The sequence below is a fragment of the Gallus gallus genome, chromosome 3 (assembly GCF_016699485.2).
Source record: "Gallus gallus isolate bGalGal1 chromosome 3, bGalGal1.mat.broiler.GRCg7b, whole genome shotgun sequence".
Taxonomy (NCBI): domain Eukaryota; kingdom Metazoa; phylum Chordata; class Aves; order Galliformes; family Phasianidae; genus Gallus; species Gallus gallus.
This window is the reverse complement of record NC_052534.1, coordinates 50,314,321-50,333,759: the sequence shown is the minus strand read 5'-3', so window position 1 is coordinate 50,333,759 and position 19,439 is coordinate 50,314,321. Positions and strand designations below refer to the sequence as shown.

At 37.5% G+C, this 19,439-nt stretch overlaps 1 protein-coding gene across 7 annotated transcripts in view; it reads left to right on the top strand.

Annotated features, from left to right (window-relative positions):
* Positions 1-19,439, top strand: part of NOX3 (NADPH oxidase 3) — a 58,597-nt gene that overhangs the window by 28,772 nt on the left and 10,386 nt on the right. For 5 of the 7 annotated variants that reach the window (XR_210483.5, XR_006938784.1, XM_015284241.4 and 2 more), the window contains 4 exons: positions 3,247-3,409; positions 10,754-10,900; positions 12,481-12,605; positions 14,851-15,002. Coding sequence is in view for 5 of the 7 variants with exons in the window: in XM_015284241.4 (XP_015139727.1) it covers positions 3,247-3,409; positions 10,754-10,900; positions 12,481-12,605; positions 14,851-14,977 (562 nt within the window). In the remaining 2 variants the exon portion in view is untranslated. The remainder of the gene's footprint in view (positions 1-3,246; positions 3,410-10,753; positions 10,901-12,480; positions 12,606-14,850; positions 15,003-19,439) is intronic. The other 2 variants (XM_046939255.1, XM_046939254.1) reach the window with 1 other exon arrangement.

Genomic DNA, 19,439 nt, shown 5'->3' with positions numbered 1-19,439 from the left:
ACATTTTAAAGTGTTAATTTTACATTTAATTTTTTTTAACATTTTAATTAATTCTGTGTGTGTTCTTTATGGCATGGTATTAGATCATAGTCCTAAGTTCAGAAATATGCCATTATGCTATATAAATAAAATAAAAACAAAGCAAAATCCCTACAAATAAGCCCAGTCATGAACTTAGGCCAGTGGCAATCATGAAAACCCAAAGAATAGTCCAAGTCCAAGTCAATATATATATTATATATACACACATATATACATTACTATTATTTACGTCTCTGCCATCTGTATTTGTAGATATCAATTTTGATAGAGGGATACTTGCAAACTGAATTAAAACAACACTAAAAGCTATTTACTAGCTCTTTTTCTGAATGCTTCCTTCCTGACAGTACCCATCACCTGCCAACCAAATGCTCAATTTGTCCCTTCAGGTTACTCAGACAATTTGTGGCTACAGAAGCCTCTGCCTAAGCCTTACTTATTTTCATGAATTACCCTCAGCTCAGTCTCTGTCCTAATATATAAAGGTTATCAGCACTCAAGTTCTATAATCTTGTGACATCTCAATCCAAGCAAAATGTTGATTTTTCATTGTTGAAAGTCAGCAGGGCTCAGCTGAAGTTAATACAGCCATTCAGACTTACACCTGCTAAGTATCTGGCTCTAAACGAGATGGATTCAAACCATTTAGCAGCTTGTGGTTGTAGGGGGGGATTTTCAGCACAGGAAATGGTCTAGTACAGGATTATTTCTATTATAGTGGAATGCTTAGGACTTAACACTGAAGGAGCTATTTCTACCTCAGAAAATTGCTTTTGATGAGGTAGTTCTAGCAAAACCAAATAGCAAAAGGCAAAACTACTTTATGTAATTTAGTGGTACTTGGATGTTAAGGAGCATTCCTCTGAAAAGCTTATGGACATCATCAAGCTACAGAGGCATACAAGACCATGGAGGCAGAGAAGAAAGTGGTGTATAGTTCTTGCTTTATGTCAGTTAATAAGAATTAGAAATGAAAGCTGTGCCTTTGTAAAAGGCAGCTGGATAGAGAATTTTGCTGTTTCAGTAGAACTGGAGCAGAAATGACCCACAGTGATTGACGTGTGTAGTGTAAAGAGGGAGAAAGAGGAAAACATCATCAAATTTTGCTGGCCACAGTGCAACATTGAAATAAACAGCAATGTCATACATAAAGATTTTTTTTAATATAATTTTGTTAGTCTGCCTAATGCCATCATTAAGTTGCTTTCTTGCAACCTAATAAAAAGAATATTTCAATAGTTAAGTTAGCAATAAAGAAAAAAACAAGTCTTTTCCACAGCTTTCAGTATCTAAAGATAAACACCAAACTGGTGGTTATATTCAAAAATAACATTTAGCAGAAACCAAGCAAAAGATGGAAGATATATAGCAACTGAAGGATAAGATAAGATTCTAAAAATAAAATATGCATATTGCAATTAATGAAGGAAGATTAAAATAAAATATACATCTATCCTAAATGTACAGGTAATCCAAAGCATATCCAGGAATAGTCTATATCTCTATTTTTGAATCCTCTTTTGGCATATGAAAACGTAATATTTTTTGTCACATTTTAATTACCTTCCTACGTTCCTGCACCCTTTCTAGATCAAATGAATGAGTTGCATAACTTAGTTTCTCTTTCCTTGCTTTCTCTGAGTCTCTGTATTAGCTGTGGCACAGCAATGCATTCAAACCAATGATGGGATCTCTGTCATCTGATGATTTTCAAACAGATGGACTAGAGAAATATTTGTAAGGAATGATTTAAATATAGTTGATCTTGTGTCATAGCATGCAGACAGATTAAATAATCTCTTGAAATTCCTTCAAGATCTGTTTCTTCCCAGTCAACTAACAATGAGAATTGCTCCCAAGACCACACTGATCTTTGTAGAACATTTATTTCAAAGTAGTTCTTAGATTCTTTACATGTATGCTCTTAATTCTAATTTTGAGTGCATAAAAAGCACAGGGCTGGACAATAATTTGTCTAAGGATATATTCTAAAAATAGTTCATTTTGTTTTTATCTGAGACCAGATTTTCAAAAATTATCTCTGAGTTGCTGTTTCATTTGCTATATCACACTTGCAGAAACTAAAATGAGCCATGTAACAAGTACAAATGAAAGAGAAAATGTTTGCTAGGATTTCAGGTACACTTTGGGAAAGCAACAATTGGTTTTCAGATCCACTGTGTCCGTATATTTGTTTATACCATTGTTCGGTGATTTTGCTTTCCCTTCCTGTTAAAACACTTAACTGTTCCTATGTCTGCATATTTTTTCATACTATCAAAACTGAACTTTTAAGACAATGGGTGCCAAAAAAAAAAAAAAAAACAGTACAAAACAACAGAAATCTGAAAGGAGAAACATACTTTTTTTTCCTGCGCTTGGTGTTAGATACTGAAACAGTCTTCTGAAGCACTTACGCTATCTGAAGATAAACTGGACAGAGCACTCCAAAGCACAGTATGTATTTACATTCCACATTGGTAGTGGAATTAATCTGATTATTTAATGATCTTTTTAATCTCTAATGTTGTTCAAAAAGAATGCTTTAGCATCAGTAATATTGATTATAAGGGCCAGCAATATAAACAAATATTTTTCTTTACAATTTCTCCTCTGTGTCAGATACTATGTACAGTATTACTGCCAAAAATATATTTCTGAAATACTGATTGTTCTGAAAGAGCTGAGAAAATACTAGTTTCCTTGCATATGCCTACCTTTTTCTTGTTTTCTCTTTTATTTCTTTAATACACATGGAGAACTTTTCAAAATAATTAATATAATCAGTTTGTCTTTACTTTGATATATACAATACAGAAAATAAAGCTCTAAAACAGGATGTTTTTCAGTAATTTGTAATTAAATATGCAAATTCCACAGCTAAATTTGGACATGCAATTATATGACTAATCACATTTCAGAAAACCGGAAAATTGCAGTTGCATGCTTAAATAGATGGCCAGGCCCCAAACCCACATGGGTGTTCTTGTTCTCTTGTTTCAGAGAAAAATAGTTGGTTTGCTATTAAGTGACACCCAATGAAAATTAAATGTGTTTGCATGGGTTATTCATGTGTCAGCTTAGGCACAGGGTTCTTTTATTTTAACAGAAGTTCTGTTTTCAAAACATGTAGCCCAACAAATTTTTAACCTTTCTGCTACTTTATATGTTGCTGATTCTTGACTAAATGTTTTGTTGTTGTAGACTGGTCGTGGATGGACCCTATGGATCTGCAACCACAGATGTTTTTCACTATGGAGTGAGTGTGTGCATTGCAGCAGGGATAGGAGTCACGCCATTTGCCTCTATTTTAAAATCCATTTGGTACAAGAGCTGCAATCCTAACACAGTCTTGGTGCTGCAGAAGGTAGGTGGGAAAGATTATCACTCTATTAAAAAGTTCCACAAATAAATCCATTTTGCTAGGTTGCAGAGACAATTTAGAGTTGGAGACTCACTCAAGTACTTTATCTTGCCCTCAGATGCACTCATTCACTCTTCAGCTGCCTCAGGAACTGTTCTGTGGTTGGTTTTCCCAATTTCCCTGTTATTTCCTGGGGAATTAGGTTGCTCAAGTTGCACTGGTTTTAGTAAAAGCTGAAGAATCATATTTTCAATTGTACTTGGAGACAAATGCATAATTTCTCTCATAAGCAGACATAGAGCTCAAAGACAATATTGTCCCCTCTCCTACAAAATGAATCCTGCGAGGTCATCTCAGAGAGCCCTGAGGGCAACGCCCACTCTGTGCCCAGGTGCAGGTCTCATGCAGGCCCTTGGGATACTAGTCTTGACCCAGAATGCAGCTTTCAGAACCCATCAGCTGCTTTTCTCACCCTGCAGATCTGAAGGAATAAAAAAAGACATTTAAGCTCTGAATTAGATGCGTATATCAAGATGCATATTAGTGCCTGCAAACCACTTTAATTATTTTCTTGAAAAAAATATACTGGAGGCTGTAAGGAATGGATGGCACCAATTAAGCTGACATACTCTTGATGTACTCACCTGTTATACATCTTCTGCTAAGGATGGATGAGGCACTACTGGGAGAGGACAGGTGAAGGAGAGATACTCGGTGAGGCAGGGTGAGGGATAAGAAGATAATAGAGCAAAAAAAAAAAAAAAAAAAGCTTTAAGCATATTCTCCTCTATCCATCATGGCTTGCAGACCTATTCTTTCAGCTTCCTTTAGTTGGTTTTCCAACATAAAAGCTGAATCAGAGATTGTTCAGCAACACACATTTAAGGACAGATATCCAAGAGGGTCAGTACATATGGAGCTGATTGCAGGACCAAGGGGCTGATCTTTTTAAATGAAAAAGTGTTAAAACTGGCTTCTTAATGACAAGCTGCCACTGCAAAAGCATCTGGGATTTTAGTAACTGAGGAGCTGAGGACAGGTTCAAATTGCCAGGGGGGATCTTTGAGGCAGAAAAAGCACTGAGAAAGGCAGGAAATGAGGGAAATAAAAACAAAAATATGAGCTAGATGTAAAAAGAAGTGTACTTGCGAACGTTCACGTTGTATCAGAACGATCATTTCTACTGGAAGGAGGGCTATCTGTGAGCATATACATGCTATATAAGTGTATTATATATATATATATTGTATATGCATGCATGTAAAAATATTATTATTATCATCGCTGTTGTTATCTTAAGGGGAAAAGATGTGAATTTAACTACACACTGAGTATATAGTATACCTCAGGATGTATAGCTGCAAGAGAATCATGGGTAAGTGTGCCTACAAGGAAAAACTCATAGTGCATTCTTCCACAGCTTTCTGCTATAGAGTTTGGTTTTCTTGAATTCATGTGAAATACAAAAGTATAATGATTTCTATATGTCCTTTATCTATATCTTGGTTTCCTTATTGGTGCAGTGGGAATAGTGATGCTTATTTTTCAGAGGTGTTATGAGGCTTAGCTACATTGATGTTTGTATTTTGAAAGCCTAGATGAAAGGTACGGGGGAAGTTCACAGCACTGCTTAAAAAAGTAAGCAGTCATCCTAGTGAGAGCAATTAATCTCATGGTAGCTCCACATTTTTTCCCCTATTGGTTAAGACATTCCACTTGTGATATAATTACAAATAATTTAATCTTCCACAAAGTATTCAGCACTCTCTTTCTACCGAGTACCATAGAAATGTCTATTAAGGAAATAAATAAGAAGTTTTTCTTTTTTTAACAATTTAGTTTTGATTTGAGTACAGCTATCATTACGCTTATTGAACTAATATTTCTTAGTGTTGCCTACATACGGTTGAGTTATAAATGCTCATAGCTTCCATAATGTCTGCAGCTGTATAATTAAAAACAAAACAACAACAACAACAACAAAAAAAAACAGCAAACTGAAAGGACTGCACATTTATCTAATTGATTCTTCACAATTAAATAGCCTTAAAGCCTTCTTTTCTCCATCTTTTTTTTTTTTTTTTTTTTTTGTGATTAAGAAGGGAACTACTGCTAAAAAGCTTCTTCTGGCTTTGGTTATGCACAAAATGATCTTTTCTTCATATTACTGATATGTTTTTTGGATCAGTTGCTGTTGAAATCAATAAAATTGTACTGATTCATCAGATGCAGTTGTTAGCAAATACGCACTTCCTCTCTTACTGAAAATAAAGACATTACAAAGAGTCTCACCAAAGACCCACCTAGTCCAATATCCTTTATTCAATATTGTCTGTCTATGAACATCATGAGAAAAATCATGAGAGACATCAGACAGAAAAATCATATAGCAATATGATATATTTAATGCACACTCTTCTGCCTTTGAGCAAGTTCAGTAATGTCTTGATACAAGAGTTGGCTTGTTCTGTTTAATAACCCTTAATAGATTTTTCTTACATGACCTCGTCTAATTGCTTTTTAAACCCATGTAGATCTTTGGCAGCCACAGCATATTTTGGCAGTAAGTTCAACAACTGTCCAACTACTTAACCTCTTCCATTTGCTTTAGAACTTCCATCCCTGTCTGAGGTAACCTTTGAGGTCCACCCCAGACCACAGGTTTCTCAACAAAACATTTTGGATTAAAGGCCTGAAAAGCTGGCCTATCTTAGCTGTCAAATGCAACCTGAGATATCTTTGAGCAGTTTAGATCTCTTGCTTCAAATTTAGGGGTATGAATTTGAGCCTTGTCCTATATTTATGTAAAAGGCCACAGGTTGCCACTGTAATTCCAAGTCCTGTGCCATATTGTAGACGCCTCTGCTGGCACTGCTGTGCTTTAGCTGTAGTGGCTCTCTGGATTAATTTACCTGGCTGAGTGAGATCTCTGAATTTTTTTGTTTGCTACAGCCCATGCTCAGTATGGCATATTCAGGAGCAGGGGAGGTTTTGCGGGGAGGTGTCCAGCTGCAGGTGCAGGAGGGTTTTGCAGTTGAGTGTCTTATGTCTAAGGGGCAGCAGCAAGAGCCAGAGATGAGGGTGCCCCTTTGGGCGGCCCTAGCCTCATCGGCTTTTACACCTCACTGGTGAAAAGATGGCTTAACTCAGAGTCACAGCTCCCTTCTGTCTTCGCAGCAGAGGGAAACAGACAGATGATCATCAACAGGTAATTACTAATGACTTTCTGCATTGTAGAAGATTTACAAAGTATTTTCTTTCACCTTACAGGAAAGAAGTATGAGAGCTCTTGTCTGTTGTACAAAATTCAGAATAGGGGAAAATGAATGATAAATATGTACATATTGCAAGAGAGTAGAGTACTGTAGGAATAAGCAACAATTCAAGCCCCTGCATTACAGATTTGATTAATAGCAATACTGCATCTAACTCAATTTGTGAAAAGAGCACTTGGAAAATTTAAGACAGTTTACTTGGGTAAGCCATCAAGCTGATGAATGTAGTTGATGGGGATAGTCTCCACGAGACTAATGAAACATAAATCTGAAGCAGATTTTTAAGGGTTCTAAATAAATGCACAGTCAGTTAATATTATTGGGCTTGCAATAAAAAAATACTAGATTCAGAATAATTGTTTAATTATAGAAATGCACTGATGCTAGCTTTATTCTACAATTTTAATGTGGATGAATTTTATTGTGTGTTTATTGTATTTTAATTATACATGTTATATGCTGTGCTTTGCCATGGGTACTTGGTGCAAAGAAAGGAAGACTCCTTCATAAACAGAATTTATTTTAGCTTATTGTACTAGAAGTCCTTATTGATCTAAGATGAGAGAAGACCTTTTATCCATAGGCCAGCCTAATTCACTGTCTCTTCTCTTTCTAAGATTATAATCATGGTCAAAAATACTTCTCAGAGTGACAATCTTTTTTCATTAAATAATGCTCTCTACTGCTAACATGAAAACATTAGAGGCAGTGCAATGGATACAGCTTCAGCAGAACAGCACCAGTAATGAATTTAAGGAATTTCTGCAGCTTCAGAAAGTGATATCCTTTCTCAAGGGGACTGTGCTAGAGGCAGCTTGACCTAGTTCAGTCGAACTGGCTGCTACGGTGACAGCTAGGCCTGAAACTAGCTAAAATCACTCCTTCAGGCTCCATAGTTTATTCTTGAAAATAGTTCTCCATTTTCAGGACCATGTTTCCTCAGCTCATCAGCTAGCTTTTCTTCCTCATTCCCTGGATGTGCTTGGGGCCCAGCTCTGCCTACGTGCTCCCAGTTGCTACCCTGAACACAATTCATGATTCCTTTAGGAGCATGTGCCTCCTTTTCACACAAAAGTACCACGTGCATATTTCCTTAGAATGAACTGCTAAAAATACTTTAGAAATGAGATGATCAAGTAGAGGCTGGGGGAAGACATTTCTCACTACAAATCAACAGCCACACTGTGATACAGACTGACAGCATTCAGTGGCCTCATTTTCAAGATGCTAAGGATGTCAGACAAGCAGGGACTTTAGGATTTGAACATAAAAAACTAAATAAATGTTAAGGCTATAAATTATATATTCCTGCTAATTTAAATAACACTGTTATTAGTCACAAAAACAAAACGCTATGAAGTCAGCAGGCTTGCTTTTTCATCCTAGCCTATGCCACTGTAAATCAGCAGCAATCCCTCTGCAAAGCAATTTTTTAAGTAAAACATTGAAATAGAATGGGAAAAAGCAACAATCAAGATGATTCGTACTAAAGTTCTGAAGACAATCCTATTTCTGGACTGTAGATACCCTGTTTAACCCTGAATGCTGTATCTTTTCCTCCTAGGTTCGTACTTCATTTATATTTCCTACAGAAACGACAAATGGACTCTTATAGCATATTCAGATCTAAGAAATATCTCAAATCACTGTTATTCTCTTTCACCAAATCTCCAGCAGAGCATAGTTTTAACACATTTTTCTTTCAGCACCTTACCAAAAGTCTGGCAATTTGGTATATGAAAATTCTGGGAGATCTCATAGCTTTCTGGTTTCTTCTCCAATTTTTGCACTTCAGGAGCCTCTAATATGAATCTTTATCTCACTGATCCTATGGAAATGGGCTACAATTTTCAAATTATCAGAGCTCTCCAGAGTGATTTCCTTGAGGACAGACCTTAAAGATTACCTTTTATACTGAGGTATAATAAAGGGCAGAGGAGCTCGGTGAGCACAAATGGAGAGGAGTAGAAGGAAGTTAAGGGATTTTGCAACAATATATAAGATCATGGTTACAATAAAAATAGAGTCAACCATCCCTTCATTATAGTTTTATAGCTGACCTCCATGTCATTCCTTTATCATCTGGAATAGTGTATTTTTAAGCTTCCCTCATGTGAAGTATCCCTTTGGAGGCACTATTTAAATAATTACACTCAAAATTACATTGCCCACAGAGACTCATTTTCTATGAGCCGATGAGATGACTGACGGTAGTCAGTCACTGTGTCCTTAGCAAATAAACGAACGGGAAAACAAGATCTTTTTCCAACACTGATCCTACTTTCTAAATTTCTCTACGCTACATATCCTTGTTTAGCAATTTTCCATGTTGTTTTTGCCTTTTCCTTTTGCCATGATAACAAAGACACAAACAGCATCTTACATTCAGTCTTGCTGCTCAGCCTCCAGATGGAGAAGCATCCATTTCCCCAAAGGGAAAATTTACATTAGCTGCATGTCCTTAAGCACATAATGAAGGTGTACATGACAGGGAAGAACTTTTAGGTCTTGAAGTTAGGCTTCACAAATTCTCCAGTAAGTATATTCAAACCATGTTTTTTTTCACAAGATTGGACCTCAGATTTCTTAGAAGGACAAAATAACCTTGGAGATATATGCAGAAGACTCTTGAATGGGTGTACTTACATTACTTCCAGATGGTTTTCCCTATGTGAATCTGTGCTTAGGATACTGGATGTTTTTATGTCTGGTATCCTCTGATCAAATAAAAAGAATGACGGATTGTATGGCAAGAGCTATAGAACTTGAGTAATAAGAATGATAATCAATTTTTTCTTATAACTGTGGTGCATCTGAGATCACAGTAGTGCCTAGCAGACTCCAGACACCATACATTGTCAATTAATTAAAAGATACTTTACATGCAGTTAAGATAATTGACCACAATAGATCACGCATTTTCTGGAGAGATCATAGATGTCTCTGGACCACTTGGATATAAGCACTGGGCAGAATAAGGGTTTGGGGGAGTCTCATCTGATCCAGCTGAAGATGCCATGGCAAGGACTCTTGAAATAGAAAGACTCATCGTCATATGATCAGCAGCTGATCATCTGATTTGAAAGATATGATTTCCTATGCAAGCATTTCCCTATGTCAGGTTCCCAGTAAACAAGAAACACTCTGCTTTGTTTGTGACTGTTTGTGCAAAAAAGGAATATACAGAAAAAAAAAAAAAAAGCCACAGAAATTATTAAGGAGTGGAAAAATTAGCCTCCTAGTAGCAGATCCCAGGAATGTTTGGTTTGCCATAGAGAAGATTATAGGACAACTGGATTCCAGCTTCTAATTTCTGCCTGGGGAACAAAGCTTTAATAATAGATTCTCCATTCCAACATACAAAGTTAAAAAAATATCCACCATGTGGAAGATGAAGTTAGAGAAGTATGGATGAGAAAAACTGTGTAAATTTTTCACAGAGATGAGGTCTTTAAGCGATACAAAACTACAGCATGGGACAGTAGTTTGTTAGGCCTCCTTGGCAACTTTAGAATTACAGTTTACTGTTTTTCTAGAAGTTATAAGCTGCAACTTAAACCAGACATGCTTTTAAAAAACAACTAGGTATGTTCTCTAGACTTTTTTATACAGAGTATTTGACTTGAAGTGCATAACTAATACCTTTTGACTACATCTGCTGTTAACCTATGGCATAAGATCTTGAGAAACAAGAATTCCTTGCTTCAGTGCTGAATGAAATTGAAATTCCCTTTTCATTATAACTGAAAATCAATACAAAGTTCCACAGGATAATCAAGTTATTTGCAAGAAATGCAGGACTAGGTATTCTATGTTAAATTAAGAAGTACTGGCAGGGGATAATAGGAAACTTGTACACTGCCTATCTTCACTGACACATGAATACTCAATCTTGAAGATGAAAATAAAATTTTGTAAATGATAGAACCTCTACATCGCTGAAACGATGTGTGATTATGTTTCAATTCATAGTGGAGAGTTGTACACAATGTGTTTAATGACTTGTACTAATCATTAGGAAGTTTCATTGAAAGTTTTTGTCCTTCTAAATCTCTTTATTTTTGTCTGTCAGGTTTATTTTTACTGGATCTGTCGAGATCCATCCACATTTGAGTGGTTTGCTGATCTTCTGTTCCTTTTGGAAACAAAAATGGTTGAAAAAGGGAAAAATGATTTCCTAAGTTATCACATATTTCTTACTGGCTGGGACGAAAATCAGGTAATAATGAAACTCTTATGAGTCTGAATTAATGTACCTTGCTTTTTCAGTATGGTAACATAAGGAACAGGAACAGCTGAATGAATGATGGATGAAGCAGAGAGACAAAGAACTGTAAATATAAAGACACCAGGCTGTCTGTTTCCCTCTCACATTTAGAAAAACAGGAACAGAGAAAACAAGCTGGTGATCCCTCCAGTCCAGTATCTCATCTTGTGTAGCCCTGACTAGCAGGTGTTCCAAAAAACAAAAGTGCAGAGAGCCTCTGGAATCTTGTGAAAGGACATTTTGTCCATATGTCTTTGCAACTTTCTTTAAACAGATTCTAGCATTATTATTTTTTTTTTTTTTGCACTGAACTATAAAACATCAGATAATTTTATTATTATTATTATTTACTATATTCTATGTTTTGTTGTTCGTGTATGCATCCAGCACAATTTTGAACCCTGCTGCATTTGAAACATTTTTAGCAAAAAAACTATTGACCAATTCATACTGTTTGAGAAGATATTTTCTCTGATTGACCTTAAATTTACCATCCTGTAATTTCATTGGATCATCTTACCTAGTGGCACTTAATCTTTAGAGTAGGTAGCTTTAATTCAACTTATTTAGTCCTTACCTAGACCTAAACAAATTGATCTTCTCTCTGTGATTCTTCTTTTTTAAACCAAACTCAGATCACACTGTGATCAAAGTTAGGCACCTGTCAAAAATTCTCAAGGTAACTCTTTGCTCTACTATTTTATTTCTTGCTGTCTCTACTGAATGTAAGGACTGCCTAGTAGATAATAAAAATTAGGGTTTCTGTCAAGGAATGAGGTATGTACATAAAACTGTATTCAGAAAAATCTCTTATTGTAGAGTATAGACAGTCATATAAGTCTGAATTAGCAATATCACAGGGTATTACTTAAAACTAGTTTTGAAAGAAGCTATTCATGAACTTAATAAAGCACAAATCTGTTTTCACCTTCCAGTTGTCAACATTTCACCTCCTCCTTTAGCAAATATTAGGCCATAAGTCAATTAGGCAGGCAACTATTCTTGCTGGGACGGCTGAGTCTCTTCACTCATGTGCTCCATCAAGTACCTTCTTCCCTTCACACCCTTTTGTCCTGTCAGCACTGCCTTATTATCCTGTACTGCTCCTTATGTGATTCAGAAGAAATCTTAAAGTTGTGCTGCTTGCCCACCTACACTGCTGCTGTTCATGTTCCTGGAGCGCCCAAGGGCTGTGGGGGGAGAGCAGTGCTTTTCAGTGGCTACTTCTCAGATCAAATTAGGTCCAGGCATTAAAATCAGGTATTTGATCCCTACTCATATCAGACATTTAGTCTCAAGAAGCTGAATTCCTTTGAGGTCACAGGCACTTTTTGAAGTGCTTATTAGACTTCTTTTGTACTTCTACACTACTATCCTCCCCTCTCTCCTCATTGTCTTTTGATAATTACACAGTTTTATTCTCTTTATTAATACTTCTTTCTTTCACTGAGAAGCAGTGTTATTGCTTTCTCTTATTACTTTGAGTATATGTTGTTGATTTTAAAATTATTGCCATGTAAATTTGCCTTTAGGCTACTCACATAGCCCTGCATTATGATGAGAAGATGGATGTAATTACTGGTTTGAGACAGAAGACCTTCTATGGACGGCCAAACTGGGACAGTGAGTTCAAGCAGCTAGCTGAAAACCATCCTAGGTAAGTCAGGTTGGCTTCTAACCTTGTTAGGTAACTCGTCTCTCAGCATAAACAGTGGGAGGAGGGGAGAGTAAACCTTTCTAAATGACCCTTTTAAAATAATTTAGTTTTTTTGCTGTGTGGAAAGAAGATTTATGCTTAATGAAGCTTTTAATGAAGAAATCTCGGAAAGAGAATGCCAATAAAATCTAATTTTTGGACAAGAAAATCTAATATTTAGAAGTATTTCAATATCCTGGCCTTTGTCCAGATATAATTGAAACACACAATCCAATTACTGTTCTGCACAAAGGACAAAGTAGCATTAATTTCCCTTGAAGATGGTTATTAAAGAGATAAACTGTGATTTTTTTCTTATGATGTCAAGGATATGTTTGTTCACTGAACATATTTGGCTACTCTTGCAAGACTATGCTGTTCTGTTATTAGTTCATCTCTGCTGGCAAAGACAGTTCATTTGAACTTGGTGGATTCACTAGTGGCCTGAGAAAAGCTTCTTTGTTCCTGAAAGCCTTTGAAGCAAGAATTTGAAATATTTTGCGTTCAGTGGTAGAAGATTCCAGAATCCCTGGGACTCTTTATGATTTCCAAACATTTACCTGCTAAAGGAAAATAAAGGCTTGCACTTGAGAGACAGAGATACAAAAAGAAAAAGAAGAAAGAAAACTTTTTTTAAAGATGAAAAAGACTCAAGAAAAAGCTGAAAGGGAGGAGATCAAAGAGAATACAGTAAGCTACAAGAATACCATAAAATTGCAAAAATAACAGTAATAGAGAAACTATTTGATAGAGGTCAAAATAAATACAATCAGGAAATAAGGAAAGATTAAAAATAGAAAGAGGCCAAGGGTAGGAAACATGATTTTTGAAAGACCTTTTATACGGGTTCTGCTGTAAAAACAGAGCTTTTAAAGTTATAGTTGAAACACATTCATTCTGTTACTTTTTAAAGTACAGCTGAGAAAAGTCTGTTTTTCTGTTGCTCAGGGAAGGAGATGGGTATTAACTTTCCACACTGGATCTTGTGATATTTCCTTAGAAAGCCAGTGCTAAGTGGTAGAAAACTCTGTATTTGCTTCTGAACATAGATGTATGCGTTACTTGTCAATTTTGACCTCTTAAAGAAAACACTGCCCTCCTTGTGTACACTGAATCACAAGAAATATCCTACCTTTCCTTGCTCTGAGTTACAGAAGGTTCAAGAGTTTCTACTGTGTGATAGAACAATTAGCTTGTATGAACCAACTACATTTTGAGTCCGTACATCTAAGTCTACCAAGTTTCCCATTGTACAACAGTGTCTTTTGCAGATTAGCAGGAGTATACCACTCCAAGTTGAACCTAATACAGTCGAGAACTGGAGCTATATGGGCACTACTTTTGAGGACTATGGCTTTGGCACAAAAATCCGATCTATAGTCACTCCTTTAATAGAGCAAAACCTTTTGAAAATCACAATCGCTTGTCACTTACATGGTATTTAAGTAGATTCAGCTTCCCCCAGAAGAACATCATGTGTGTATACCTGTGTTATATATATGTTATACATACATATGTTTCAAAAAAGTATGTTCTGTGTACTTATAAGCCAGTTTTTAAAGCAGTCTCCAGCAAGGAATCATGTTTCCAGTTCTTTGTAACACACTTGTGCACTTATCAACAAAACTGTTTGTTACATTAATCAAGTTCGTGTTGTTTAATGAGAACTGTTTACAACTTTGTTTTAAATCTGCCACTTAAAAAATTGTCCACAGACAGAAAAGTATTAAAATAAATTAAAAAAAAAAAAAACTTCAAAGAAACAAAACAGAAATACCAAACCAACCAAACACACAACAACAGCAAAAGAGTGACTCAGAGATTTAGGCATTTTTAGGGAAAGAGAGTATTAACTCATCTGGAGAAAAAACATTCTAAATTTTTAGCCCAAACAGATGTTTGCTTTTCTGAATAAAAAGAGTACGACAATCAAAACCAAAGAACCATTAAAATAATTTGTGACCTCTAATGCAGCAATCCAAATAAATAAAGCAATATGACATGATAAACACTGCAAGGTTACAATAATTATACTGTAGTACTTTGTGATGGTAACAAAATTTTTTCAAGTGTGTTTCTCAAAAAGTCATTTCAAAAGAGTCATTTCAACTGATACAAAGATACAAAGCTCGAGGCTGTCAAAAGTTGCAGTTTTTCCATTTTACTGCTTTTATGTTTTTTGTTGTTCTTGTTATTGTGATTACAGCAATAGTATTGGAGTGTTCTTCTGTGGACCCAAGAATCTCTCTAAGATCCTTCAGAAGATGTGCAGCTCATATTCAACAGTAGATCCAAGAGGAGTTCAGTTTCACTACAATGAAGAAAGTTTCTAGACTGTACTTCTCAACTCTCTAATAGGTATTACCAAGTAATGCCTTTTTCCCCACATTCTCCTGTACTCTATCCATTCTGTAGCACACAAGCTGTAAACTGAAGCAGCAACACTGACTTCAGTGGAAAAATATCCTATGCCAACTAAAGAATTGAATCCGATCCTTAGCCTTCCCTTCAAAAAACTGAAAGGCCAGATTCCTATTGCTTAATTGGTGATGCAGTGAATCCAACAACATCTGTCTGAAAACATACAAATCACTAAACTTTGAGGAAAAAGGCATGAGAAAAAAGGAAATGAAGTACTGTACCTCACTGTTGTGTGTGATCAAACTACTACTGCAGGCAATACTATCATTCCTGCTGTTTAAATCATGCCCAGCCATTCAAAGCATTTTCCTTCCTGGTGTTCTGATCTTGCACTTCTAGCCTCCAACTGCGCACACATCCACATCACCTTTTGTGTCATAGTAATACCGTTTAAATATACACTTTCCAATGAATTCCTTCTGACCTAGCAAAGGAGGCAACATTTAAACATGCTGTTTCTGGAGCGGTACTGGCAGTGCATACCATAAGCTAATATTTTCTGAAGGTTAAGGAGATTGCAGAAATTCTTGCACTCAGCAAATGCATCTCCTGAGAGAGGTAACTGAAACTGTAGGAAAAAGTTTCATGTGTCCTTTAAATGCCACACTGCTTCATGAGCACTGCAGAATGGACTGCAGAAAGATATAGAATCATGGGTATCACAGATTGGCTGATGTGGAAAGGAACCTCTGGAGGTCATGTGGCCCTGGGTCATGTGGCCCTTCTTTCACTTCTTGGGCACTTTATTTATTTATTTTTATTTTTAATCAAGAGGAACTTGTTCATTCATGCAGGACACCTACTGCCTTTTGTCTGCCATCCTCCATAGCAAGTTGGGTCATCTTTGACATTGGAGGAGGTGATCCTTGAAAATCATCCAGTTCTCCTGGATCCCTCTTTTCTCCAGAACCGTATTGCATGTGATTCTTCCACGCAGGTCCCTGAACAATCATAAATCTGCTCTTCTGAAGTATAGGACTGTGATTTTGCTATTTGCAAATACCTTTCTCTGTGCATCCTGAACTCCACCATTTCACAGTTACTGCAGCCAAGACTGCCCTGAACCTTTACATCTTTGATCAGTCATTCCTGGTTCATAAGTGTGATGTCTTGCAGACTGCCTGTCTTAATTGGACCTTTAAACACCTTTGTCTACTAATCTTGATCAGCTCACAGCCAGCTTCTCATCTACCCATCTACCCCTATGCAGAGCTACGTGTATTCCTGCCATTTTCTCTCTCGTAAAGGGCAACTTCCCACCTCACCATAGCAGCCTGTCTTTCCCAAAAAGCCTGCAGCTATCCATTGCAGCTATATAGCCATATGAACTATCATATTATGCTCTTACATTCCCAGAGAATTCATAGTCCTTCAACAACATGGAAACCTGTAATTCTTCCTATGTCCTCCCTATACCATGAGAGCCAGTAGGCAGCGCTTCAGAGAGGTATCTTGCCATACGGATTTTCCAGAAAGGGATGAGAACTTCCTTCATCATGCTGTCCTGTCAGAAGTTACTTGTTCACATGCATACACTTGGGATGGGTTTGCTTCTGCTCTGTTTTGTACCTGTTCACATTGTCTCACATACTTTGCTTGTTGACTGCAATTCCTCACTTGGCTGTTGGTCAGCTGCTCTCACCTGTTGTTCCCATTTCAAAACTCTCCTCACAGACTGGTAAACATATAGGCCTTTGCCTCCCTACAGGCAGATCCTAGCTCTTCCTAGGAGCCCTCATTCCTCAAAGGGAGTTCCATGATTGTGTAAACCACATCCTTACTGTCAAGGCCAGCTGCACAAACAGCTGTTGACTCACAGGATCACATCTCCCGAGTTCTGCATCATACCAAAAAGCCTTTTGATTTGTTCATTGTTCAACAGTCTCAACAGATGTGGTAGAAATTGTATTTGCATGCCATTTCATCACACACCAAGCTGACAGTCTTGAGAATGGTTTATCTAAAATATACCCATACATACAGCACTGTTTAATGTTTAAAACAGTTCACATCTGCATTTCTCGTTTTTAAGTTTTCCTTGTAACTAACCCAGTCTTTCCTCCTAGGACACAGGCTAGTATTTAGATCGGTTATTTGTTCTCTGATATGCTGACATAGATCTGTGAGGTTGATACGAAACTGTGAATTATCTCCACCTCTGCAAACCTTCTCAGGCAGCTTCTGGGAGTTCTGAAGTATTTTTCAGGGCAGCTGCTGGGCTGCTGCATATACTGCAGTCTAACAGCTGTGTGTCAGAGACCCCATCCACAATCCTGTGGTCCCTACAGCCAGGGACCATCTTCTAACTCTGGGACTGGCACAAAGCTGTGCATGCCACAGTGCAACCAATGATGTAGTCTCCAGAAGAGGCAGATTAGGTCAGCAAGCCTTACAGCACATTGTGTGTCAAGGTGATGATATTACAGCCTTCATGAAATCTTAGTCCTTGCTCTTATGTTCTAGAGGCTCTCAGTGACACAAGAGCTGCTGTTGTGATTGTTCGTATTCCTTGTAGCTGTCCTTCCTTTGTAGCTTTGCACTGTTCACTCTCCAGGTCCACCTGAGAGTATCATTAATGCCTTTCTAAGCGTGATGTTTCTTTGCACCTTCGAGTGCTATTTGTACTTGTCCTTGTGAGTGGAGGGCAGGGATAAGAGAATGGTGGTGAATGGAGTTAAATCCAGCTTGCAACAGGTCATGAGTGGTATTCCTCAGGCATCGGTATTGGGGTCCTGTTTAATATCTTTATTGACTGTCTGGACAAGGGGATTGAGTGCACCCTCAGTTAGTTAGCAGATGACACCAAGTTGGGAGATGGGATGAAGTTCAACAAGATAGAGTGTTGAGTTCTGTACTTTGGCCACAACAACACCAAGCAATGTTACAGGCTTGGGGCAAAATGTCTGGAAGACTGTGGAAGAAATAGACCTGGGGGTACTGTTCGATGCTTGGCTGAACATGAGCCAGCAGCATGCCCAGGTAGCCAGGGAGGCCAATGGTATCCTGGTTTTTATCAGAAATACTGCTGTCTGCAGGAGAGATGATCATCCTCCTGTACTCAGCTCTGGTCAGGCTGCAGCTTGAGTACTGTGTTCAATTTTGAACACCTCACTACAAGAAAGACATTGAGGCCCTGGAGCATGTCCAGAGAAGGGCAACAAAGGGGGGTCTGGAGCACAAGTCTTATGAGAAGCAGCTGAGGGAACTGGGGTTGTTAAGTCGGGGGAAGTGGAGGCTCAGAGGTGACCTTATTACTCTCTACAACTCGCTGACAGAAGGTTATGGTGAAGTGGGGGCCAGCCTCTTCTCTTGGATAACAAGCAATAGGACAAGAGAGAATGGCCTCAAGTTGCACCAGGGGAGTTTCATGCTGTTTATTAGGAAAAAGTTTCTTCTCTGAGAGAGCGGTCAGGCACTGAAACAGGCTGCCCAGGGAGGTGACTGAGTTGTTATCCCTGGAGGTGTTCAAGAAACGTGTAGGTGTGGTACTAAGGGATGTGGTTTAGTGGGGAAATATTGGTGACAGGTAGACAGTTAGACTGGATGATCTTGGAGGTGTTTTCCAACCTTGGTAATTCTGTGGCTCTATAATTCAGCACGGTTAAGCATGTAGAGCACCAAACTATTTCAGAACTGGGGAGAAGACAAAATAAAAAATTCATGACTTATGTAAGCTATAAAAACAAGAAATATTTTTCCTTACCTCACTCCCCTAGCACAGAAGTTAAAGAGAATCTATACTCAAGTTGGACTGAGGCATAATGGAGTTCACTAGGATCACATAATGCATTTCTCCAGCCACACAAGAAAAGTGGGAGGTAGAAAACATCCTGTGTATGTCAGCAGTTGAATAAGACAAATGACAACATTATATATGTACACATACCCACACGGGAAATGCCCACTAGAGAGGACATGCCTGTATAGACATAAGAAACAACAATAAAAATGACGTCACAGAGAATTACAATATTATTCTACATCTCTTCTATTAGGATATACAGTATGTGTGAACTGAGCTTGGTACACAAGATACAGTCTTATTATTATTAAGTTTAGGGTAAGGCATCTTTATTTTAAATTGCTGAAGTTTTCTTAAATGCCTGCCTATGTGAAATGATTAATGCGGCGCATACTGTGTAGCAGTAGAGTGAGTGGAGAATTAGAGCCTCTGCCAGTTCACCTAGAGGCATTTATCTTTCATTTTTTTTTCCCTGGTGCCCGTGCTGAGCCTCAGGGTAAGCTGACACATTTTTTAATATAAATTAAGTTTCTTTTTTTGTGTGTGTTGAAAATCTTGAAGGAAATGAGAAATGTGTGTAGGCACCAATACCAGCTGCCATTGCATGAAAGAAAGAGGTGACAATTTCCCGC